General features: G+C 37.2%; 1 protein-coding gene across 2 annotated transcripts in view; it reads right to left on the reverse strand.

The window, feature by feature from the left end:
- LOC149219727 (pumilio homolog 1-like) overlaps positions 1-21,393 on the reverse strand; it is a 61,053-nt gene that overhangs the window by 13,794 nt on the left and 25,866 nt on the right. For both annotated transcript variants that reach the window (XM_089384468.1, XM_089384469.1), the window contains exon 7: positions 20,837-21,031. In XM_089384468.1, coding sequence (XP_089240594.1) covers positions 20,837-21,031 — 195 coding nt within the window. The remainder of the gene's footprint in view (positions 1-20,836; positions 21,032-21,393) is intronic.

The raw sequence follows: 21,393 nt of genomic DNA on the forward strand, positions 1-21,393 counted from the left end.
TTTCTGATTCGATCACTAGTTTGGGTCTGATGACATCGGTATCTACTATAGTCTACTTTGCTTAGTACTAATTAGATTCTAGAATGATGAATGATGTATTTAAATTTTAAATCAATTTACATTCTAGAATGATGAATGATAAATTTAATTTTTAAATCAATGTAAATTCTAGAATGACGAATGATGAATATGGATCAATGTATTTCATTATTGAATCTCACGATGTATGGATGAATGATGAGTATGCATGATGCATCTACCAGTATGAAGGATGAATATGGATCAGTGTATTTCATTATTTAATTCAATTATGTATGGATCAATATATTAATGCTTTCATTATTGAATATGAATTTGAAATAAATAAATATATATATATATATATATACTCCAATGTATCCTCATCCCCCATAAATTTCCCTAAAATTCGAGGGTACTTCCTTAATGGCATGATTGAGGAAGAGGTGTACATAGAGCACCCTGAAGGTTTTGAGACCTTTGACCATGTGTCGCATGTGTGCCATCTCAAGAGAGCGTTGTATGGATTCAATCACTAGTTTGGGTCTGATGACATCGGTATCTACTATAGTCTACTTTGCTTAGTACTAATTAGATTCTAGAATGATGAATGATGTATTTAAATTTTAAATCAATTTACATTCTAGAATGATGAATGATAAATTTAATTTTTAAATCAATGTAAATTCTAGAATGATGAATGATGAATATGGATCAATGTATTTCATTATTGAACCTCACGGTGTATGGATGAATGATGGGTATGCATGATGCATCTACCAGTATGAAGGATGAATATGGATCAGTGTATTTCATTATTTAATTCAATTATGTATGGATCAATATATTAATGCTTTCATTATTGAATATGAATTTGAAATAAATATAATATATATATACTCCAATGTATCCTCATCCCCCATAAATTTCCCTAAAATTCGAGGGTACTTCCTTAATGGCATGATTGAGGAAGAGGTGTACATAGAGCACCCTGAAGGTTTTGAGACCTTTGACCATGTGTCGCATGTGTGCCATCTCAAGAGAGCGTTGTATGGACTAAAGCAAGCACCCCGTGCTTGGTACACCAGGACAGATAGTTGCTTGACTAGGTTGGGCTTCACAAAGAGTGAAGCAGATGAGAACCTATACCACATAGTGGTGGAAGGTAAATTGTTGTTCATTGTACTTTATGTTGATGATCTCATACTGACAAGTGATGATCAGTTGATCAAGTCTTGCAAGGAGGACCTTGCAAGAGAGTTTGAGATGAAGGACATGGGGCTCATGCATTCATTACTTTCTTGGCATGGAGGTATGGCAAGAACATGGGGAGTTGATTGTGTTTCAAGGCAAGTATGCCAACGAGATACTCAGGAGATTCCGAATGGAGAGTAGCAAACCCATGGAGACTCCTCTAGCAGGGAACCGGAGGAAGGAGGATGCTACTTCAAGGGAAGTAGTGGAAACTATTGTTTACAGGCAGCTTGTGGGTTCACTCATGTACTTGGTGAACACACGACTGGATATGTGCTATGCAGTTAACCAGTTTAGTCAAGCGATGGTTAGGCCTACCAAGTTGTATTGGAAGGCGACAAAGCATGTGTTGTGAATCGTGATACCTCGAGGGCACTTCTCAGTATGGATTATGGTACAGACGGACAGAGGGAGTGAAGCTTCAAGGCTTCACCGATGCAGATTGGACAGGAAATCTATTCGACCAGAAAATCACATCAAGGGGAATCTTCAATATTAGGTCAGCGACAGTTTCTTGGTACAGCAGGAAACAGAGATCGGTTGCATACAGTTCGGCAGAGGCAAAGTACATGGCTGCGAGTCAAGAAGCATGTGAGCCCATCTGGATGAGGAAGATCCTAGTTGGTTTGTTTGGTCAGCAAATGGATCCAACTGTGATTTACTGCGATAATCAGAGTTGTATCAAACTCTTTGAAAATCTAGTTTTCATTATCGGTCCAAGCATATTGATATCTGATATCATCATCTCAGAGATTGTGTATTGAGTCGGATTATGTTGTTAGAGTACATTCTCACGAAGGAGCAAGATGTTGACATTTTAACAAAGGCATTGTCAAGATGTAAATTCGAGTTTCACAGATACAAGATCGAGGTCGTTGATTATCCCTTTCTTGTTGAGAGGGAGTGTTGAGAAATGGCAACAAGAAATTCCAATTTAATTTGTCCTTGAATTAAACTGAGAATTAAAATTGAATTCTATTCTCATAGAAACTTGTAAATAGATAATTAAGTTTAATTAATTAGCTTAGGAATTTCGAGTTGGAAATCTTTCTGAAGTCATGTATATTTTCTCCCTAAATTTTAGGGGTCCAGTATGAGTTTAAATTGAGTTGGAAATTAGATCACTCAATTTACTGAGATAAGTTTAGTTAAATAAGTTCGAAATTGTTTTATGGAACTAATAGAGAACGAACAGTCAGTTGGTGCACTAATGCATCCACTAGTGCTACTCCAGTTAACTGAAGATTCCCTCATGAGAACCTCATGCATGTCGATTATGAGAAAGACCCAGTTGAGACTAGAGTGCAGGGACAGTTTACTATCAGTGGTATTATTCACTAGAGTGTAAATATCATGCATGCATCAGAGATTGATCCTATGTTTGGATTGCGCAATTTTGGAAGCATGAATTCCCTTTAAATACGAGCTATTCACCTTAGGAATTACGCAAGAGATTAAGGGCTTGGAGAGCTGATGAATAGGCTAAGAATTTGGCTTGAGCTAGCTTGTGAGCTAAGAGAGTTAAGCATACTTGTGCGGAACTGTTCTAGTGAGAACAAAATTTGTATCTTCACTCATATTTTTGATATATGAAATACAGATAGCGAGGTTTTGGGCAGTAGTTTTCCCTAGATACATCTTGTGTTATGTGCCATTAATTTATCTTCTTCTTGTTCTTATTGTTTCATCGATCTACTGGCTTCCGCTGGTTGAAAGTAGAAGTAGATTCTTGTCCTATGCTTTAGTAAATTGCATGAGCTTGTGAATGTACAAGATTTTCGACAAAGGGAGGAGTGACAATTTGTCTTTTTCTTTCCCTTTGTTTTTCATAGTCCCACTAGTATGAACTAGCTATGAAACAAATAAATCAATGGAGAAATGGTCTAAACTGAAGGTCAATCCAATTTAGCCACCAACCAGGGCTTTTGATCCCTATAACATTGGTTATAGGTCAATGAGATTTGGGTTTATCCTCTCATTGGGTCTAAGTCTCCACAAGTAGTGAACTTCTTTAGTGCTTTAAGAAGGATCTCTCTCTTTCTCTCTCACACACATACCCCCCTAACTCCTGTTGATTTCGAGCCCTTTTGACAATGTTCATATTTACTTTGCATGTTCTTGTTTCTTCACCATAATTGGTTGTCTTTGTATCTTGGGGCCTCTCTTAAATTTCATTTATTAAGCTTTGGTTAAGGACCCTTCTCAATCTTTTCCCTCAAAGAGAATCACAACTTGCAAGGTAGGAGACACATTTTTCCTACGAGAGCAATGAGGCATTCTTCCGTATGTAATTTCATGTTTCATTCTCTCTTTGGTTTCAGTCATAATAATATAGTTCATTTTTATATTGTTATATCTATATATTGTGAAAAAAGGTAAACATTTATGTTAAGTTATGGTATGTTCTATGCTTACAGCAATTTACTTCAATTTCTTTTTATTAGCCCAATGTCAATTCTCAGTATAGCAATCACATTAACATATAAGTAAAATGTTGATAGAACATAAATAAATCGACAAATGACAAGCCAGGACAAGAGACACAAGATGTGGCAGCTAGCCAGGGACAAACCCCAATGTGGGGAAACCCTTTGATCAATTCTTCTATATTCTTCAATAATTCAGCAGAGAGAGAGAGTACAATATCACAAATCTGTGATTTTATATCAACAACAATACAACACTAACCAGCAAAGTCAAAGTTGGTAAAACAACTCCAATTTGACCTCAAGTCAACCTTGAAGAACTCTGTCTTCAACAGCAAAGATAGACAACTCAAAATAGTGCTTGGTCAAACAGTCAAACAGCAACGTACAACAACCTACAGTCAACCCTAGTCAACATGGCACCCAAAACAGAAAAGCACAGATCAGATTTGGTCAACGCTTGGGTCAATGGTAATCAACCTTGCACCTTGGTCAACGCAGGCCTAAAACAAAAATTCATCCTCCTTGCACGTGTGAGAGATCAGCTGCTCCTACGCTTGCCCAATAAGATTAGGAGAGAGAAGATGAGGAGATGAGCGACAGTGAAATGAGGCATAATGTCTCCTTCCTTTATATGCAACGTTGAGGTTTAGTTGGGGGTGTTCCACACACTTTATCTTGTTGGCCAACCTTCACAAATTGTCAAGAAATACAAATAAATTCATATCTCCATGAATACATGTCAAAATCGGATGATCGTTAGATCAATCCTACACCTCTCGACAAGAGGAATCCAAGAAAAATATCAGTTGCCACAAATAAGATGACCCACATGGAGTTTGGCCCTAGTTGCCAATTTTAACGATTTATATGAATTTGCAAGGGGAAAGTGATATTCAAGGACACATTTGATGGAGGCCCAAAGCATGCTCATTGCTCTATATCCGTTCACTTCTAAGTAATCATATGTAGTATAAAAAGGCAAAAAAGGTTTCACAATCCACTAAAGAAAATCAATTAGGTCTCTCTCAGCCTCACCCTAATTCATTCAAAAGCTAATGTATTGACCATACTTGTTCGTTGATTTCTTCCTTGTTGCTTTGGGTGAGAAAGATAGAACTCTTACAAGAGGGAATAAATTTGTTTTGCATCTTCTCTATCACTTTGTTTAATTATTCTTAAATTATAGTAGTTAGTTTCAATTTCTCTCTTCATCCCTATAATATAAAAATTTCCTAATCAGCGATTAGTTCAAATAACCTAAGTGAGCTCAATACCACTTGGTTTGTCCTTCTCCTTTCCTTCTGAATGTTTTCTTGGTTTTCTGGTCATCACAAGGTCACTATTGAGTTTATACAAATGAAACGTATTATATAGAAAATATGTCAAGTGATGAGTTCTATATTCTTGATAATCCATCTCCTTAAAAGCATAAAAGGATATAAGACCACAAGGAATTAAAATCCTAACCATATCAAATAAGGGAAATGAAAGCATGTGTGAAACATATTGCAATGGTCTCACACAACTTAGTTGTTAAATAATTAAAAATCCATGCCACCACATGGTGTTTTATTAATAGGAATGTGAGTCATTATATATAAAATTGATGTTAGGATCCTACCCTAACCCCTCTAGTTATGGGTACTTGGGTTGTTATGGCTTAGTTAATTAACGAACAATGGCCATCATCTTGAATAAGGCCAGATAGGTAGTTGGCATGTTGTTAATTAATGCAAATGACCATACTTATTGAATAAAGCCCACTAAGTAGTTGGCACATTGTTAATTAATATATGTTGCAATGGGACACATCCCCACCAAAAAGTCATGCGTACCCGACATTCCGGTGTATCGGGTACTTTTACAAAGGTTGGGAGCGTCCCCAATTTTTTGAGGACTTGGGGACTTCCAAACCATTCCCAATCCGTCCTAGGTAGATTTTAGTGACTTTTCAAACACTGTTATGCCATCCCCAAGGAAAAAATGTTGTGTCTAACCCAGTTTTGACTGGGTTTACTTTGTTGTTTGGATGGATTTTCTTGCTATTTTGGATGAGCTTTTAGAGTGAAAAAGTTGTTTATGCTAACATCCAAAGATCACTGCTAAAAATACTCCTATTCAATGTTGGCATTTATTCACTCCTCTCTCTATCACTTAATTGTTTAAAGCAATAACTCTTTGTTTAAAGTAATAACTCTAAGTGTTGGACTTCATCCTATAATTATTGTTTGCTTGAAAACGGCATCCCATTAGAAATAATTAAGAAGTTTGTCAACCTTTACTTCCTGTGGCATGAATCAGGGACACAGTTATTGTTGATGAAAACCTTCTAGTTTTTCCTAAAGGTGAAGTAGACCATCTTTGAGATTGTTCTTATGTGGCACATTTAACAAGTTTCTAAACCCACTCCTATCCTACAAGAAAGTTGTTGAATTGTGTTTAGCATTGTTTGCAAGGAATTATTGGGTTGTTGCTTTGTTGTGTGTTGTCCTAGCAGCCACATATTTTTTCCCTCAAATAGTGAAGGTTGAATGGATGCTTATTTGTGAATACAACCTCTTGTGTGATGTAAAAGTTGCCAGCAATGACTCATTTCAACGCATTTCCTCTTAAGACCGATGTTTCCAAAATTGTTCTTTGCACTTAATTTGTCCAAGAATAATAAACCAAGATTCAAGATTAATTTACATGTCAGACTGATATAAAGAAACAACACTATGTTTAAGGCTCTACCACACTATGCAACTTTGCTAACTATACCAAGGAAGTTGAATTTGTTTAACTTGGCCATATTAGTAGCTATCACTGTAAGAAAGGCCCTTTTTGCTTTCACAGGAAAAATATCTAGTGTGGTTGACCAATCAAACTTAGCTTTTATTTGACAAAGCTAACAACACAAAGGGTCAATTTAGGTGTTGAGATTGGCAATATTAGGATTTTGATCCAAGGTTTGATTTTGACAAAATTAGCATGCTTACCAACTGGGATAATAAGACAAATTAGTTTACATGCAAGATAGTCAACCAAGAACAGTAAAACAGAATCGACTTTTGGATTTGATCAAAATTAGTAATCAAGACAACTAGCTCTAGTAATTCAACCCAAGTTTTTAATTTGACATTTGTGGCAAGACAAATTAGGTCTTTCAAAGGTCAAACTAGAAAGAGTTAGTGTTTTAGCACTAGGCCTTTAGGACCATCATATAGATGGATACCCTCCAACTAACTATCATGTGTCACACTAGGAGAATAGTTCACATTCTCAACAATGCTCTTGAATTATCCTTCAACTAAAAACTACAACTTGAATTTTAGATTTGAGATTATGTATTTGGTTTTGTAATTATTAATATGAATTTCAGATTTCTTAGCTAGTTCAATGTTTATAATTTTATTGCAATGATGTATTTATTATCTATGATTAATCTTTATGCGCATAGTGTTATTGTCGTCCCCTGGAAAAATTTGCGAGTGCGCTTTAGTTGTACCGGAAACTCGTCCCCCTATCCCCAAAGGCAGTGCAACATAGTAATTAATGTAATGACCATCTATATTGAATAAAGCCCACTGGATATTTGTAGGCATCAAGTAGTTGGTGCTAAATAATGAATGTGACGTTTTCATCAACATAGAGTCAACTTGTGTTAGGGATTTAGGTAGATAGAAAATATTTATAGATGTGGAGAGTCATCTAATATTTGTTGTTGTACTAGAGCAACGCTCATTTGGAGTTACTCCCTCAAAGAAGTACACGAACCATGCTCCCCTTTCGAAATATAAATAAAAAGTAAATAATTTCAAAGGTCCATTACAATTTTTCTATTTAATTCACTTTTTTCAATAGTGGAATTTCCTTATATATAGCTCTCTATTCTTTGTTTTACAAGTGGTATTAAAGCACTTTTCCTATGACAACACAGACCTAAATTTCAAAAAAAAAAATTGTCTAGAGCCATGTTCTAACATCTCTATAAACACAGAGATCTATGATTCAACAAGTAAAAATATGGTTAAGCAGCATACACACCACCAGTAATTTATGTGGGGTTACTTGTTTGGACTCCCTTTACACTTTTATTGGTACTTGGCAAGTAGTACCACATTAGACAAAATATGCTCATGGATTCAATCTTCCACGCACTCTTTATTGTTCAAAAGCCCTACAAAAACTTTTTGATTGTTTATCAAGAATCTAACCTATCTAAAAAGAATTCTCATGAAAAAGCTAATGGCATTGGTATAGCTCATCAATAACCCTTCAAATGTACCCATGTGTCTCATGACTACCTGTAGAATCAAGACCACAAATACAACGATCACCCCATTGGAAGCCAAAATCCCTACACAATATAATCAAAAGGTCTAGTCCACCCTTGGCTCAAATGTGCAACTTCAAAACAATATGTCCACATTCCAAACCAACATCAACAATCAATTAGATGTTTGAAACGACAAAGTAGCGCAAACAAATATTGAATCTCCAATTAGCAACCATAGCAGCACCTAGACACCCAATCTTGACAAAATGCATAAGATAGATTTGAATAAGTTTGATAGTTCCAATCCAATAGTATGGGTCGAACAAATGCTGCACTACTTTTACGTCCAAGGCATTGATGATGAACAGCTGAAACTTAGAGTGGGTATTGTTTCTAGATAGGGTGAATTAGCAATGGCGATAATAGCATAAGAACACATTTTAGGGGTACATTTCTTGGAACCAATTTGTGAATGCCCCACATGCTAGATTTGAAACTGATATAGATTTTTTGGGGATGCTTCCCTAGTTGAAGCAAACTAGCATAGTAGAAGAATTTATTGATTCTTTTCAGCCATTGGCAATCAAAACAAAACATTTGGGATGTGTTCTTTAAAGAATATTTTATTACTAGTCTCTAGAAGGAGATAAGAAAAAAATTAAGATGTATCACTCAGCTACCTAATTGGAGGGCTCTCAACTAGCTCAACGCATACAAGTTGTGGCAACAGAGTGTCCAAATGCCCTAATTTTGTTTGACGACTACATCCTAACTTTATGCCATCTATGCATCCCTCACCACCTATCGATATGTCAAAACCTCAACTTACAAGTCTTTGCTATAATTGTGATGAAAAAAAGGGCATAAATGTAACGAACCAAAAAAATATCATTGATTTGGCCTCATCTAGAAATTGAAAGCCAAATTCAAACAATGATGCAGTCATGCTAGATTTTACGCAAATTACACCCCTTATAGATGAAGTTCCCCCCCTTCAAGCATCCTTGTGAGGACCCAAATTTCAATTCATATTTCAGCAATTCTTGAAGTTGGTAGAATCTATCAAACACAATGGGGTGATTGTCTTAATAGACAAATATAGTACCCACAAATTTCATCCATCATTTATCACCAAAAGAAACACACTAGTGTGTCCACGTCATTCACCATTTTCAAATCTATTGTAGCCTATACAACAACCCCCATTATTGAATGATATCTTCATAAAAAAATGGAGGCCCTACAAAATTCTTCTTGGTTGTCTTATTTTGATAGACTATCATTCTTCAGTTTTAATTGTGTACAATTAGTAAGTAATTTTCATTGTTTCCATCTGGTTGTGCTTCATGAATTTTAACAATTTTCGTAAGTTTAGAGTCGATTGATGTTAATGATTTCCCTAAGGGAAGAGAGAAAACTTACATCAACGTTATTGCTTGAAAATAATAACTGTATGATTTTGCCAAAGATTTCGAAAAATATAATAAATAAATAAAATATTGAAGTATGAGCTCGAAAATGAAAGTTGTTGTAACAAAAGGAAGAGGGGACTGAATGTAATGTACTTGGAAAAATAGTTTAAAAGGGAGCTCGTTCAATGAAGAAGGGGCTTAAAAAACTTTGCATTCAAAGCTTGTATAATTTTATCAGACTTTTGTCCTAGGGGGGCAGCTCAATTGGTGATCGAAGTAAGGTGAGTTTGAGGTAACAAAGAGATCCAAGGTTCAAATCCCCCAATTGTGACCCGGTTTACAGATCACGGTTGCGGGGAACAAAATCGATACGGCCAATTGGGGGCACTATGAAATGCAATGGTAAGTGTGAAAACGTGAAACACAAAATGGTTACGAACATTAGGCCACATTACCATGTATTCCAAGGAATTTTACATGAGCTTCAATAAGGACTCTCAAAGGTCTCCAAGCAAGCTCCCTTTAAAATCATCAACTTTAATCATATGGGAATGCTCCCAAAGAGGAGTCACTCTTGCATTAGCACACAACTCAATGCCATTCAAATATGGATGATTCTCCACATATAGTACATCTTCATTTACAACTAGTTTTGAACCAACACCACTAGGTCCTTGAAGCACCCCAAGGCCTACACCAAAAAAATGAGATTCTATAATCATTCACATTTTGTTGGAAATAAAGAATGATACACCTTAGTAGAAGCCCCTAATCCCTAGCACATGTGCCCTGACTTTCATGCTCTTCACAAGTTGATGATTAAAGACAAATTTTCAATTCCAGACATTAAAAACCTCTTGAACAAGCTTCATTACATGCAGATCTTCACGAAACTTGATCTTTATTCTAGCTATCACCATATTCAAGTGAAGGAAGTAGATATTTCTAAGACTGCATTTCACACACATGAAGGAAATTATAAGTTTTGGTGATTCCTTTCAATTTACAATGCCACATCCACTTTCACAGCTTCATGAACACAAGCTCTTTCAACACTTTTTGTGCAAATTCGGGCTCATTCTATTTGGTGATGTCATGATCTACAACAAAACTTCAAAAGCACATGTGGCATATGTTGATTAAGCCTTAAAACTACTAGTGTAAACAACCACTCATTTATCAAATGTTCCAAATGCACTTCTAAAGCAAAATATTTGAGTCGCATTATAATGTAGTGAACAGCACTAGACATGCCCAAAGACAATCAAAATTTGTGTGGTTTTTCTTAACCTTACTAGCAACAATAAGAAATTTGTGTCGAATTATGGTAGAAATACAAGCCCATTAACAGCCTTACTCAAACAAATGCCTTTGTATGGAATGATGCACTAGAACATGCTTGCCATTAGCATCCTTAAACAAATGCCTTTGTATGGAACGATGCACTAGAACATGCTCGTCACGCACTAAAGGAAGCTATGTTTACTACTATAGCAATGCCAAAGTTCACTAAGACCTCATCCTAGAATGTGATGCCTCTCACAAAAAATATTAGGGCAGTGTTGATGCAAGAAGGGCACCCATTATCATTCACCAATAAACAATTATGTGATAAAAACTTGGGCAAGTATATATATGAAACAAATGATGGTCACCCTTCATGCAACCAATAAGTGGCACCCTTACCTACTTGGGCATGATTTTGAAATCAAGATAAACCATATAACCACTCCTTAGAACATAAATCATCTTCAATAAAGCAACAAAAGTGGTCACCAAGATGATAAGCTATGATTTTCAGATCATCTACAAGGGCAAGGATGACATGATGTTTGATGCCTTATCTCGCAAGTATCAAGAAGAAGGGTCCCTATTTGCTTTATCCTTCCCAGAGCCAAATTGGGCATTCAACCCATGCACAGTTTTACGAGTCTTTATGGATTGTATTTTAAAACCAAATGGAATAACTAATTCAAATATTAAGTACGATGATCCTACATTCATCAACAAATGATCAATAAGTGTCTGAAACTTATTTGAGGTGTTTAGCATCAAAACTAAGTCGTTTGGTCTACTAGCTACCCCTTCCAAAATGGTGGTACAACACCACCTAACAAGTTGCTACCAAGATGTCTCCTTATGAAACTATATATCATAAATGAACCCCATTTGTGGCCTTGTACTATCCATTGGCTTAAAATTGAATGAAGCAATAAGTAGAATAACATCACTCAAAAGAACCTCTTTGAAGAAGTGAATCAATTATTTGTTCATCTCCAATCCTATCAACAAACTTCTCTCAAGGAAAAGAGCTACCAAGAGTTAGCATACAAGTTCTATGGCCCCTATCAAATACTCGAATTGGGCAAGTCGCCTGCAAATTAGCTTTCCCAACCCACTCTTAGATCCAACGAATTTTCATGTGTGCCATTTGAAAAAAGTGATAGGGTCAGATTGTCGAGTTCAAACTATCCTCCCCAAACTTGATAAACAAGGTTCCACTTAGTTGGCAACCCCACGAGCATTGTTTTTGCTAGCACATTATCCAAGAAGTCTTCATACATTGGAATTATACACAACATAAAAGATGCCACATGGGAACTAACCATGATTATACCACAATTTCCACATCTTCAACCTTGAGGTCATGTTAAGATCCTACCTTATCTCTTTTAGTTATGGGTAATTCAATTGCTAGGAGGTAGTTAATATAATGTACCATAGCCATCCTCTTTGAATGAGGCCAATATTTATTGAATAATGCTCATTAGGTAGGGTAGTTATAAAGTCAATTAGGTGTAGCTTGAGCAATTGCGACGAAAAGTTGGTTCCCTCCCAACACAAGTTCAAATTCCACTTTGTGACAGATATGCTTGTAGTGAGTTAAAGCTATATATGATTGTTGACATGGCCTTTTGCCCTAAAGAATCTAGGGTCTACCATTGGTACCACCCTCAAAAGAAGAGGAAATGCTTGAGAGATTCCCCCCAAGATATATTACCTTCTAAAAGAAAAGGGCTCATTCAAGAGCTTGTACTCAATAGTGAATGCAGTCTAGTCTTTAATGTAGGGGACAGTACTAGTTAGTGTTGAAGAATCTAGGGCATCTAGGTATGATGAGATTCTTCTTGATGATGATAACTATTTGTGAGGTACTTTTACTTTTTCTTATTGACACTATCTACTCTTATTATTATTAGTGTGTGTTCTCTTACTTCATCAAACAGTTACCAAAAACAAAAGAGACAAGAACACGAGATGTTGGCTCTCAGTCAAGGCAAAACCTCTCTCTCCTAGTGAGGAAAACCCTTCTACAAATTTCTCTTATTGAAGCTTCTCCAAGCACAAGACATAGTTTCTCTTTTGTAACTTCCCTTATGTTTCAATCAAAGCCTTCTTCTGCACTACACTTTGATCTCTTCCTTCACAGTTCTTCCAGCAACTGATTGGTACTTTCCTTCGCTCTTTTTCTGACAACTACAGAAACCCTTGGCCTCCTTAGAGACCTCTTCTTTGGTGCCTTCCTTTCCTTCTCTACCAAGCTTGGCAATCTTCCTTCTTTTTTATACTTAGACTTGAGAGAGAGGCTCTTCTTCAGGTATATTTTTGAGTTAGAGGTTGGCCTTCTTAACCCTATTGCAGATCTGATTTCTTCACACGTGTGGCTAATCTAGGGCTTGGAATTGACCTTTTTACTTGCTTCTTTCCTTCGCTTTATGTGTCCCCTTCTTTGCTTGATGAGGAGACTTTGATTGGTGATCTCTTCTATCCCAAACGAGCTACTTCTTATGACTGCAATTGCAAATCTGATGTGGCGGCAGAAAGAGCCCTTTCATCTTCTCACGTGTGACAGAAAAGAGCCCTAAAACAGTCCCAAAAATTCAGATTTCTTTCTTCTCTTTTTCGTTGGCCTAGAAGCAACCTTTTGCTCTTCTTCACACCTCCTTCTTGACTTTCTTCCTCGTTGATTTCAGAGATAGCTTGATGGTCTATTGGTGAGGTCGAACTGCCATATATATAGGAGTTTGTTCCTCCTATTTGAGCCGACTTGACTTTAAGTGCACCAAAAATTCATTTCTTTGAGCCTACTTGAACAGGAGAATCTCTTTTCACATATGTCATTGACTCTAATCCATAGATTTACATAGTGTAACATGCCCACATTGGTCTACAACAATTACATTGAACCCTTGACTTTCCTAGAAGCACTTAAACATGTGCTTGACCTATCAAATGGGCAAGAAACCCATTCTTGATAATGACAAAAATAATAATTCTTTTCTTTTACAAGTACAAAGATCAAAATTACATTTATGAAGACCAAACCTACTTACACTTTCTTCAACGCTCCCTCTTAACTAGGGAGGTATTCATAAAGCATTACAAGGTGTTTCGACATTTTCAATCTGAAGAATTCACATAAGAGAAATCGGATTGGTAATCCATCTATATAGCATCATAGCAACCAAAATTGTTTCCACATCAAGGCCTTGACTGACCAATGACTATAGCACAATGTTGGCGAGACCAATGACTATAGACACCTTCATCATTGTCTCTCAAGGTACATACCCACCCGAGTGTTCACTAAGTATGACCTTCTAGGACTATTCTTATCTTGGGTTCCCAACCATCAACGAATATCGGTCCTCTTGCCTACTCTTATCTTGGATGCCCTACACATCCTCAAAGAGTGTCGGACGCTAGATGATTACCCAATCCTCCATTCTTTCTTCCCAAGTGAAGACAAAAATGTTGTATCTCTCTCTCCCTCTCAACTAGGGAAGATATGCCCATTCCTATAAAGGAATGTCCCCAAGCTCCCTCTGACCAAGGACTTGCCCAAGTTCCCTCTTTATTGGGGACTTGTCAGAGCTCCTCCTCAACTAGGGACTCTCCTTTTCATCAGCAACTTCTTCTTTGTGGGTCCTTCAGCTGCTTGATCAATTTCTTTCCTTGATGTCATGAAATTCAGTCAAGTTTCATCTTTGTAGGGCATCATCCATTGATCACTTTCCTTCTTAGTTTGTCATGTCATTCCTTTCTTCATGGAAAGTGGCCTTATTGATACATATCTGGAACCTTCGTCATATGGCTACTTCTTTCTCATCATGCTTCTTTCAAGAATTTCCATCCACCACATGAATGCTAGTTGTACTTGTACTTACAACCCTTGTTCCAGTAGCCCTGGAGGAACTCTTGCATGAAATCAAAAATAACATTAAATCAAATAGTACCTTAAGAGATGGATTTTCATCATGACATTTCGTTGGCTTGAATCATCAGCATCCTACATGTTCATATCTCCATGGCCTTTCTGGGTGTCAAGGGTCCTTTGATCTTTTTCTTCCTTTGTCAGAATTCCCGTGACTTCTTCCAGGAGATGTCTCAACATGTCTGTTGGATGTTGATTCCTAGTGTCCATGGTGTCCTTTTATTCCTAATCTCTTTATCTCATATGCTTCTTTATAGATTTTCTTTATCAGTGAGTGAACCATGCCTTCGAGCATTTTATTCAATGAAAGAGATCTACCCTATTCTTGACCATGCTACCAAAGCAATTCCCAATGCTCATTGATACAAATGATGACATGATTTTAACTGAAAACATAGATGCATACATACCTCATCTTAGTTCTTTCCTTGATCATCTCAACTTCCTTTGACAACTTCCTAGATTGAGATTACCTCAATCTCCTTTGCTTTTCTACATCTTTCCTTGCCTACATATCATTCTTTCTTGAATCCCCATAAGTGGAATTCATATCAGGACATCTACTTTTTCTGAAAGTCATGAGCGCTCTATTGAAGATTTCACCGAAGGATCCTTGTAGTCCTCATCCTTCAAATGCTCCTATCTGCTAATGATAGTGGCCTTCTAAGATGATTCTGCTTGATCATGATCATTCCTTTATGCATTGATGAGGTTATCCAATGGCTACATCCTTCCTACATTAATAACTTTATCTAAGCTATCTCGACATAATGCTCCTATATTCCTAAAGATCTCATTCTCATAAATCATGCATTCTATCCTACTGCTACATGTTCCTATGATACCCAAAGCTTTAAAGAAGACTCATGTGAAGAAGTTGATCTTAATCATAAAACAAATCCAGAGGGTCCTCCTCCTTTTGCTTCTTATCTTCTTCTTTCACTTCTTGGGTAATGTGCGCTTCTTCTTGTTTTCTCTTATCGTTGTCCTTTGTGAACTTAGGACAATCCCTTTTATAGTCACCATATTCTTGGCAACCAAAGCATTGGACTTTGGACATATCTCTTTTACCCTTTCTTTGAGGACGAAACTTGCCAAATTTCCCTTTTCTCTTGGCCATAGCAGCAAATGCCTACTCCTTTGATCCCACATCATCTTTGGCTTTGAGTCTAGTCTCCTCAATTTTGCACAAAGACCAACGTTCAATCAACAAGGTAGCTTCCTTCTTGGCATATATACTTGATGTGAAGTTGCCCCATTCCTCAAGTAATGCATTGAGCACCACAGTTGTCATTTCTTTGTCTGACATAACTTCTCCTAGTTCTTGCAGTTGGTCTCTCATCTCATAGACATTCATGAAGTAGGGAGTTATTCCTTCTTTCTTGGATATCTTCATCTTATATAATTCATTACGCAACGATATCACTTCTCCAGCTTGTACTCACTGAGAATAGCTCCACCAGCTTATCATAGATTTCTTTAGATGTTTCAAGTTTGTAAACATAAGGAAGATGGATTCTATCAAAATCCTTTGAGCTCTTGTTTCATCCTTATTATACTTTGCTAGAGCTTGAGTTTGTTCCTTTAGCAAGAACAGTGACACTCCCTTTGATGTAGTACAGATGTTCATTTTCTTTGAGAAGTAGATCAGTCCTCTTTTTCCATGCAAGGAAAATAGTAGTCCCAACCAATTTGTTGCTTTCCTTGTAAAAAGACATTTTGATATGTTTAGAAGAGGACATAAAAATACTTACTTGAGAGAGTTGTTGTGAAGAGATCTTGTTGCTTCCTTGATGATTGAAGCTTTGGCTTCTTGGATCTTGAAGTTCTTCAAAATGCTTCCTTCAAGGTGCCTTGTGAGAGATTTGCTTGTTTGACGAAAACTTCTTAATGTGTAGATCTAGAGATCTTCAATGATGGGCCAGGATCTAAGTACCCTTCTTTGAAGATGATGAGTCTTTGATGCAGTGTTCCTTGGGAGCAGGAGCGAAAGTGGGGAGCAGGAGCGAAAGTGGGGAGCAAGAGTGAAAGCAGGTAAATCTATTATCTATTGCTTATGCTTGGGCCTCTTGCCACCACGAGAAATGTCTAGTTTTTAAGTCTTGTTGGAAAATCAGGATCTTTGTCATTAATATCACCCTCTAAGCATTAATATCAAGAGGTATCTTTGTCATTACCTCTATATCTGTATAGGGATCGTTGTCATTAATATCACCCTCTAAGCATTAACATAAGATAGAAAAAGCATAGCATGTCAAGTCAAGATTTTGTTTGAGTGATGCGTACATTTTTAGGAGGGTCATGATAGAGGAGTTTGACAACCAATGTCACTAACATCAAGGTACATAGAGGGATTGGTGTTCTTGATTAAATACGAGTTCCATACCCTAATACATGACAAAATTCAATGGAAACATTGCAATCTTGAAATCCTGAAAAACTAATAAGTCTGTTGGATATTGAATGAAATCTAAAATTCTACTTTCTCCATATGAAATCCACTGAGGACAGAACCACTCTCAAACATCCTGAGTGAAAATGAAGATTAAGGAGAATGTCACTTTTACTTTAAGAATTTAACATTACCATGAATCGCATACCAACACTAGGGCCAGAGTCTTGACCATTAATTTGCCCCACTCAAAACTTATTTGTTTCTTTGAAAAAAATTGCATTTGGAACATTACTGTAAAAAAAAAAAAATTGTAAAAAAGGCTAAGCACTCCCGAAAAGGCAGGGAACGTTTTTTAAGGGAGCGCACTCCCGATATCGCTCCCTTTTCGGGAGAAATTTCAGGAGCACGCTCCTGACCCGCTCCAGAGTATCTCCCGCCTGGAGCGCGGATTGGGAGCGGGATCGGGGGGGAGGGGCGCTCCCCTGCAACACTGCTTTGATGTGAACCCTTCTCAGATGTACCTTCTTGTAGAAGCCTTTGGATTGATGGATCTAGGAGAGGAGATGGTAATCCTCCTTGTCTTTGATGGATCTAGAACCCTTGCTTGTAGATCTAATACTTCAACCTTTGTGTTCTTGAGATGCCCTTCCTTGATGTGTCACCATAGCTCTGATTCCATGTTGAAGAATCTAGGGCATCTAGGTATGATGAGATTCTTATTGACGATGATAACTATTTGTGAGGTACTTTTACTTTTTCTCATTGACACAATCTTCTCTTATTATTAGTGTGTGTTCTCTTCATTAAACAGATACCAAAAACAAAAGAGACAAGAACACAAGATGTTGGCTCTTAGCCACGGTAAAACCTATCTCTCCTAGAGAGGAAAACCCTTCTACAAATTTATCTTATTGAAGCTGCAATTGACAAATGCCAAACCCTAGACCCTTGACCAATAGATCCTCCAAGCACAAGACACAGTTTCTCTTTTGTAACTTCCCTTATGTTCTTCAAACAAAGCCTTCTTCTGCACTACCCTTTGATCTCTTCCTTCACAGTTCTTTCGGCCACTGATGGCACTTTCCTTCGCTCTTTTTACGGAAATTGCAGAAACCCTCGATCTCCTTAGAGACCTCTTCTTTGGTGCCTTCCTTTCCTTCTTTACCTCGCTTGGCAATCTTCCTTCTCTTTGATACTTACACTTGAGAGAGAGGCACTTTTCCAGGTATATTTCTGAGTTAATGGCTGACCCTCTTAACCCTACTGCAGATTTGATTTCTTCGCAAGCGTGGTTGATCTAGGGCTTGGAATTGACCTTTTTACTTGCTTCTTTCCTTCGCTTTATGTGTCCACTTCTTCGCTTGATGAGGAGAATTTGATTGGTGATCTCTTCTATCCCAACCACGCTACTCCTTATGACTGCAATTGCAGATCTGATGTGGCAGCAAAATGAGCCCTTTCACCTTCGCACGTGTGATAGAAAAGAGCCCTAAAACAGTCCCAAAATTTCAGATTTCTTTCTTCTCTTCTTCGTTGGCTTAGAAGCAACCTTTTGCTCTTCTTCACACCTCCTTCTTGACTTTCTTCCTGGCTGATTTCAGAGATAGCTTGATGGTCTATTGGTGAGCTTGAACTGCACTATATAAAGGAGTTTGTTCCTCCTATTTGGGCCAACTTGAGCTAGTGAGGCCGACTTGACTTTAAATGCACCAGAAATTCATTTCTTTGATCCGACTTGAAGAGGAGACTTGTCTTTGCTTTGGAGGAACTCTTTTCACATATTTCTTTGACTCTAATACATAGATTGACATAGTGTAACACAATGTTTTAAAACTCCGACTCCAGTTCGGAAACTGCCGAGGGTCGGCTCGGACTCCGACTCGGTATCGACTCGGCCGGTTTGATTTTAATGAATCGGTCGTTGTAAAAAATCCATTAAATATTTATATTTTTATATAAAAAATATGATTTTAAAGATTTTCATTCATGTTTCCGAACACAAAGCTATAGAATATCGAGAGAAGACAACATATGATCAAAGTAGACTCATGAATATATCCATTATATCAAAATGGCACCCAGTGCACTGTCCAATACAAAGTTCATACTTAGCCACCAATGCCAGGATCCTTTTCTACCTCAGCCCAAGGACAATCACTAGACTACAACAACAATAGTACCAATTCTCTACCCCTAATGAAGTCTCAAAACCCTTGATTTAATTCTGGTCAAGCTCCAGAACAATCAGAGGTAAATATGTATTTATTAGTCCATTGCCAAAACGTTTGCCTTTTTAAAAACATTGTATGGCTCAATGCATTGTTTCAGTTTTCTAATTCATGCCACTAGGATAGCCATACTTCGGCCTTGTAATTTTCAAAACTTTCTCACAGTGATAGATTACTTTAGGGCTATAAATATGCAATAAACAACAACCCAACCATTGATATATAGGAGGCAGAACAACTTTTGACAAATGTGCTTCAAAATTTTTGTCAAAGAGCCGAACCGACAGAGTTGTTACCGAGTCGGCCGAGTCATTACCGAGTCAGTCGAGTTGTTACCAAGTCGACCGAGTCATTGAATGGCTCGGTAACAACCTGGCCAGCCGTTCCGTTTCAGCCACTGAGCCGACCCGGCCAGGCATTGGCTCAGTTCTAACTCGACCGAGTCGGAGTCGAGTAGGCCGTTTTTTAAAACAATGGTGTAACATGCCCACATGGATCTACAACAATTACATTTGACTCTTTGACTTTCCTAGAAGCACTTAAACATGTGCTTGACCTATCAAATGGTCAAGAAACCCATTCTTGATAATGACAAAAATAATAATTCTTTTCTTTTACAAGTACAAAGATCAAAATTACATTTATGAAGACCGAACCTACTTACACTTTCTTCAACGGTTAGTGGTTCAAGGTAGATAGAATCTATTTATAGAGATGGATTTACGTAAAGTTCTGTCAAGGATTATCATTGTATTGATACACAGCTCATGAGGGCATTGTTCACCTTTTGGAATATCAATAAATGGATACTCTTGTTATGTTTCATTTTATTTCTGCACTTGAATTTCCTCCAATACTGCTCTCAAATCTTACATTACAATAAATCATACTCCAATACCCCTAAATAGCTTGCTCTCATTGTCTGAAACTTCACAACCATTAAAAAAGATTTTATCTTTCCATGCGCAGCTTTCTTACCTGGACACCATCACAACTTCCATTACAAATCATTTAATATTAAAATCATTCAACAATCCTTGAAGACCTTCCTTCTGTTCTAATCCCTCTATGTCATCACATTCGTAACTCAGAATTGCTATGTCTGCTTTTCCGTGGTCTAATTCCAAACCTACATGTATTTCTAAGTTGTTTGTCTCCTCAGACATATTGATTCTTGAAGAAGTCTTGAAACAACAAAGGTTTTGTTCATTTTGTATGAAGATAAAATGCAGTTTGCTATATGTTATTTCATTGTTATTATCGATATTCCTTCTTAAGAGACACCAGGGAACACACTGTTTTTGCTGTATCATAATATCCTCTTAATTTGTAAATTGTATTTTGATAGTTGATTGTTATTGATTGTACAATGTAACCATCCCCGCTTAGACTTTGGCAAGTAATACATTATGCACTCCATTATTTCATATATTTAACATGCATGTATTTACCAGTACCAAGCAACCAAAAATATGAAAAGTTCCCAAGTTACAAACAGTAGAAAATAAAAGACATGATTTCTTGGAGTAAAGAGTAATTGGCCCTTTCTCCCTGGACACTGTTATAATACTATGATAGAAACAAATTCTGATGGAATTCCTTTGATACAGGATGGAAACAAACTAACCTGCAAAGGTTCATTTTCATCTGTTGAGCCCAGCATCTCACTGATCAGAATCTGTCGCTCAGCTGGACCTCCAAATTGTAAACACTTTTCTATAACATTTGAAGCAAACTTCTGTTGACTCATCTGAACTATTTGTCCAGCTAGTTTCTTAATTACAGCAGCACGCTCATGCGGTTTGCCATGCTCAAGGACATGCTGGCAAGAAACACGACAAGAAGGAAAGGGATGAGATAGCCACACAAATTCAGACTAACTGCATGTACAATGTGTTGTTATCTATATGTTGATCATTACTCACTTAAAAAAAGAGCCTGGCAAACAAGTTACTCAAAGTTACAGTAAGGTTGTGCAAGGGCCAATAGTGTCTGTATCTCATCAGGTGGAGAGTAATTCACATTGCATTCAAAAGTTAGGGCATCATGCCAACATTCTAACAGAAGTCCTCAGTTAATTCAATGTAAACAGAACCAATTTAATTTTGTTCATTCAAACAGAGTACTGGTCCTTCCCTCATACACCCTAAAGCCTTTTCAACCACTCGTTAGCAGAGCATTTTG

This window comes from Pinus tabuliformis, chromosome Q (genome assembly GCF_031772625.1).
Source record: "Pinus tabuliformis cultivar Carrire ecotype Pingquan chromosome Q, CPIR1, whole genome shotgun sequence".
Classification (NCBI taxonomy): domain Eukaryota; kingdom Viridiplantae; phylum Streptophyta; class Pinopsida; order Pinales; family Pinaceae; genus Pinus; species Pinus tabuliformis.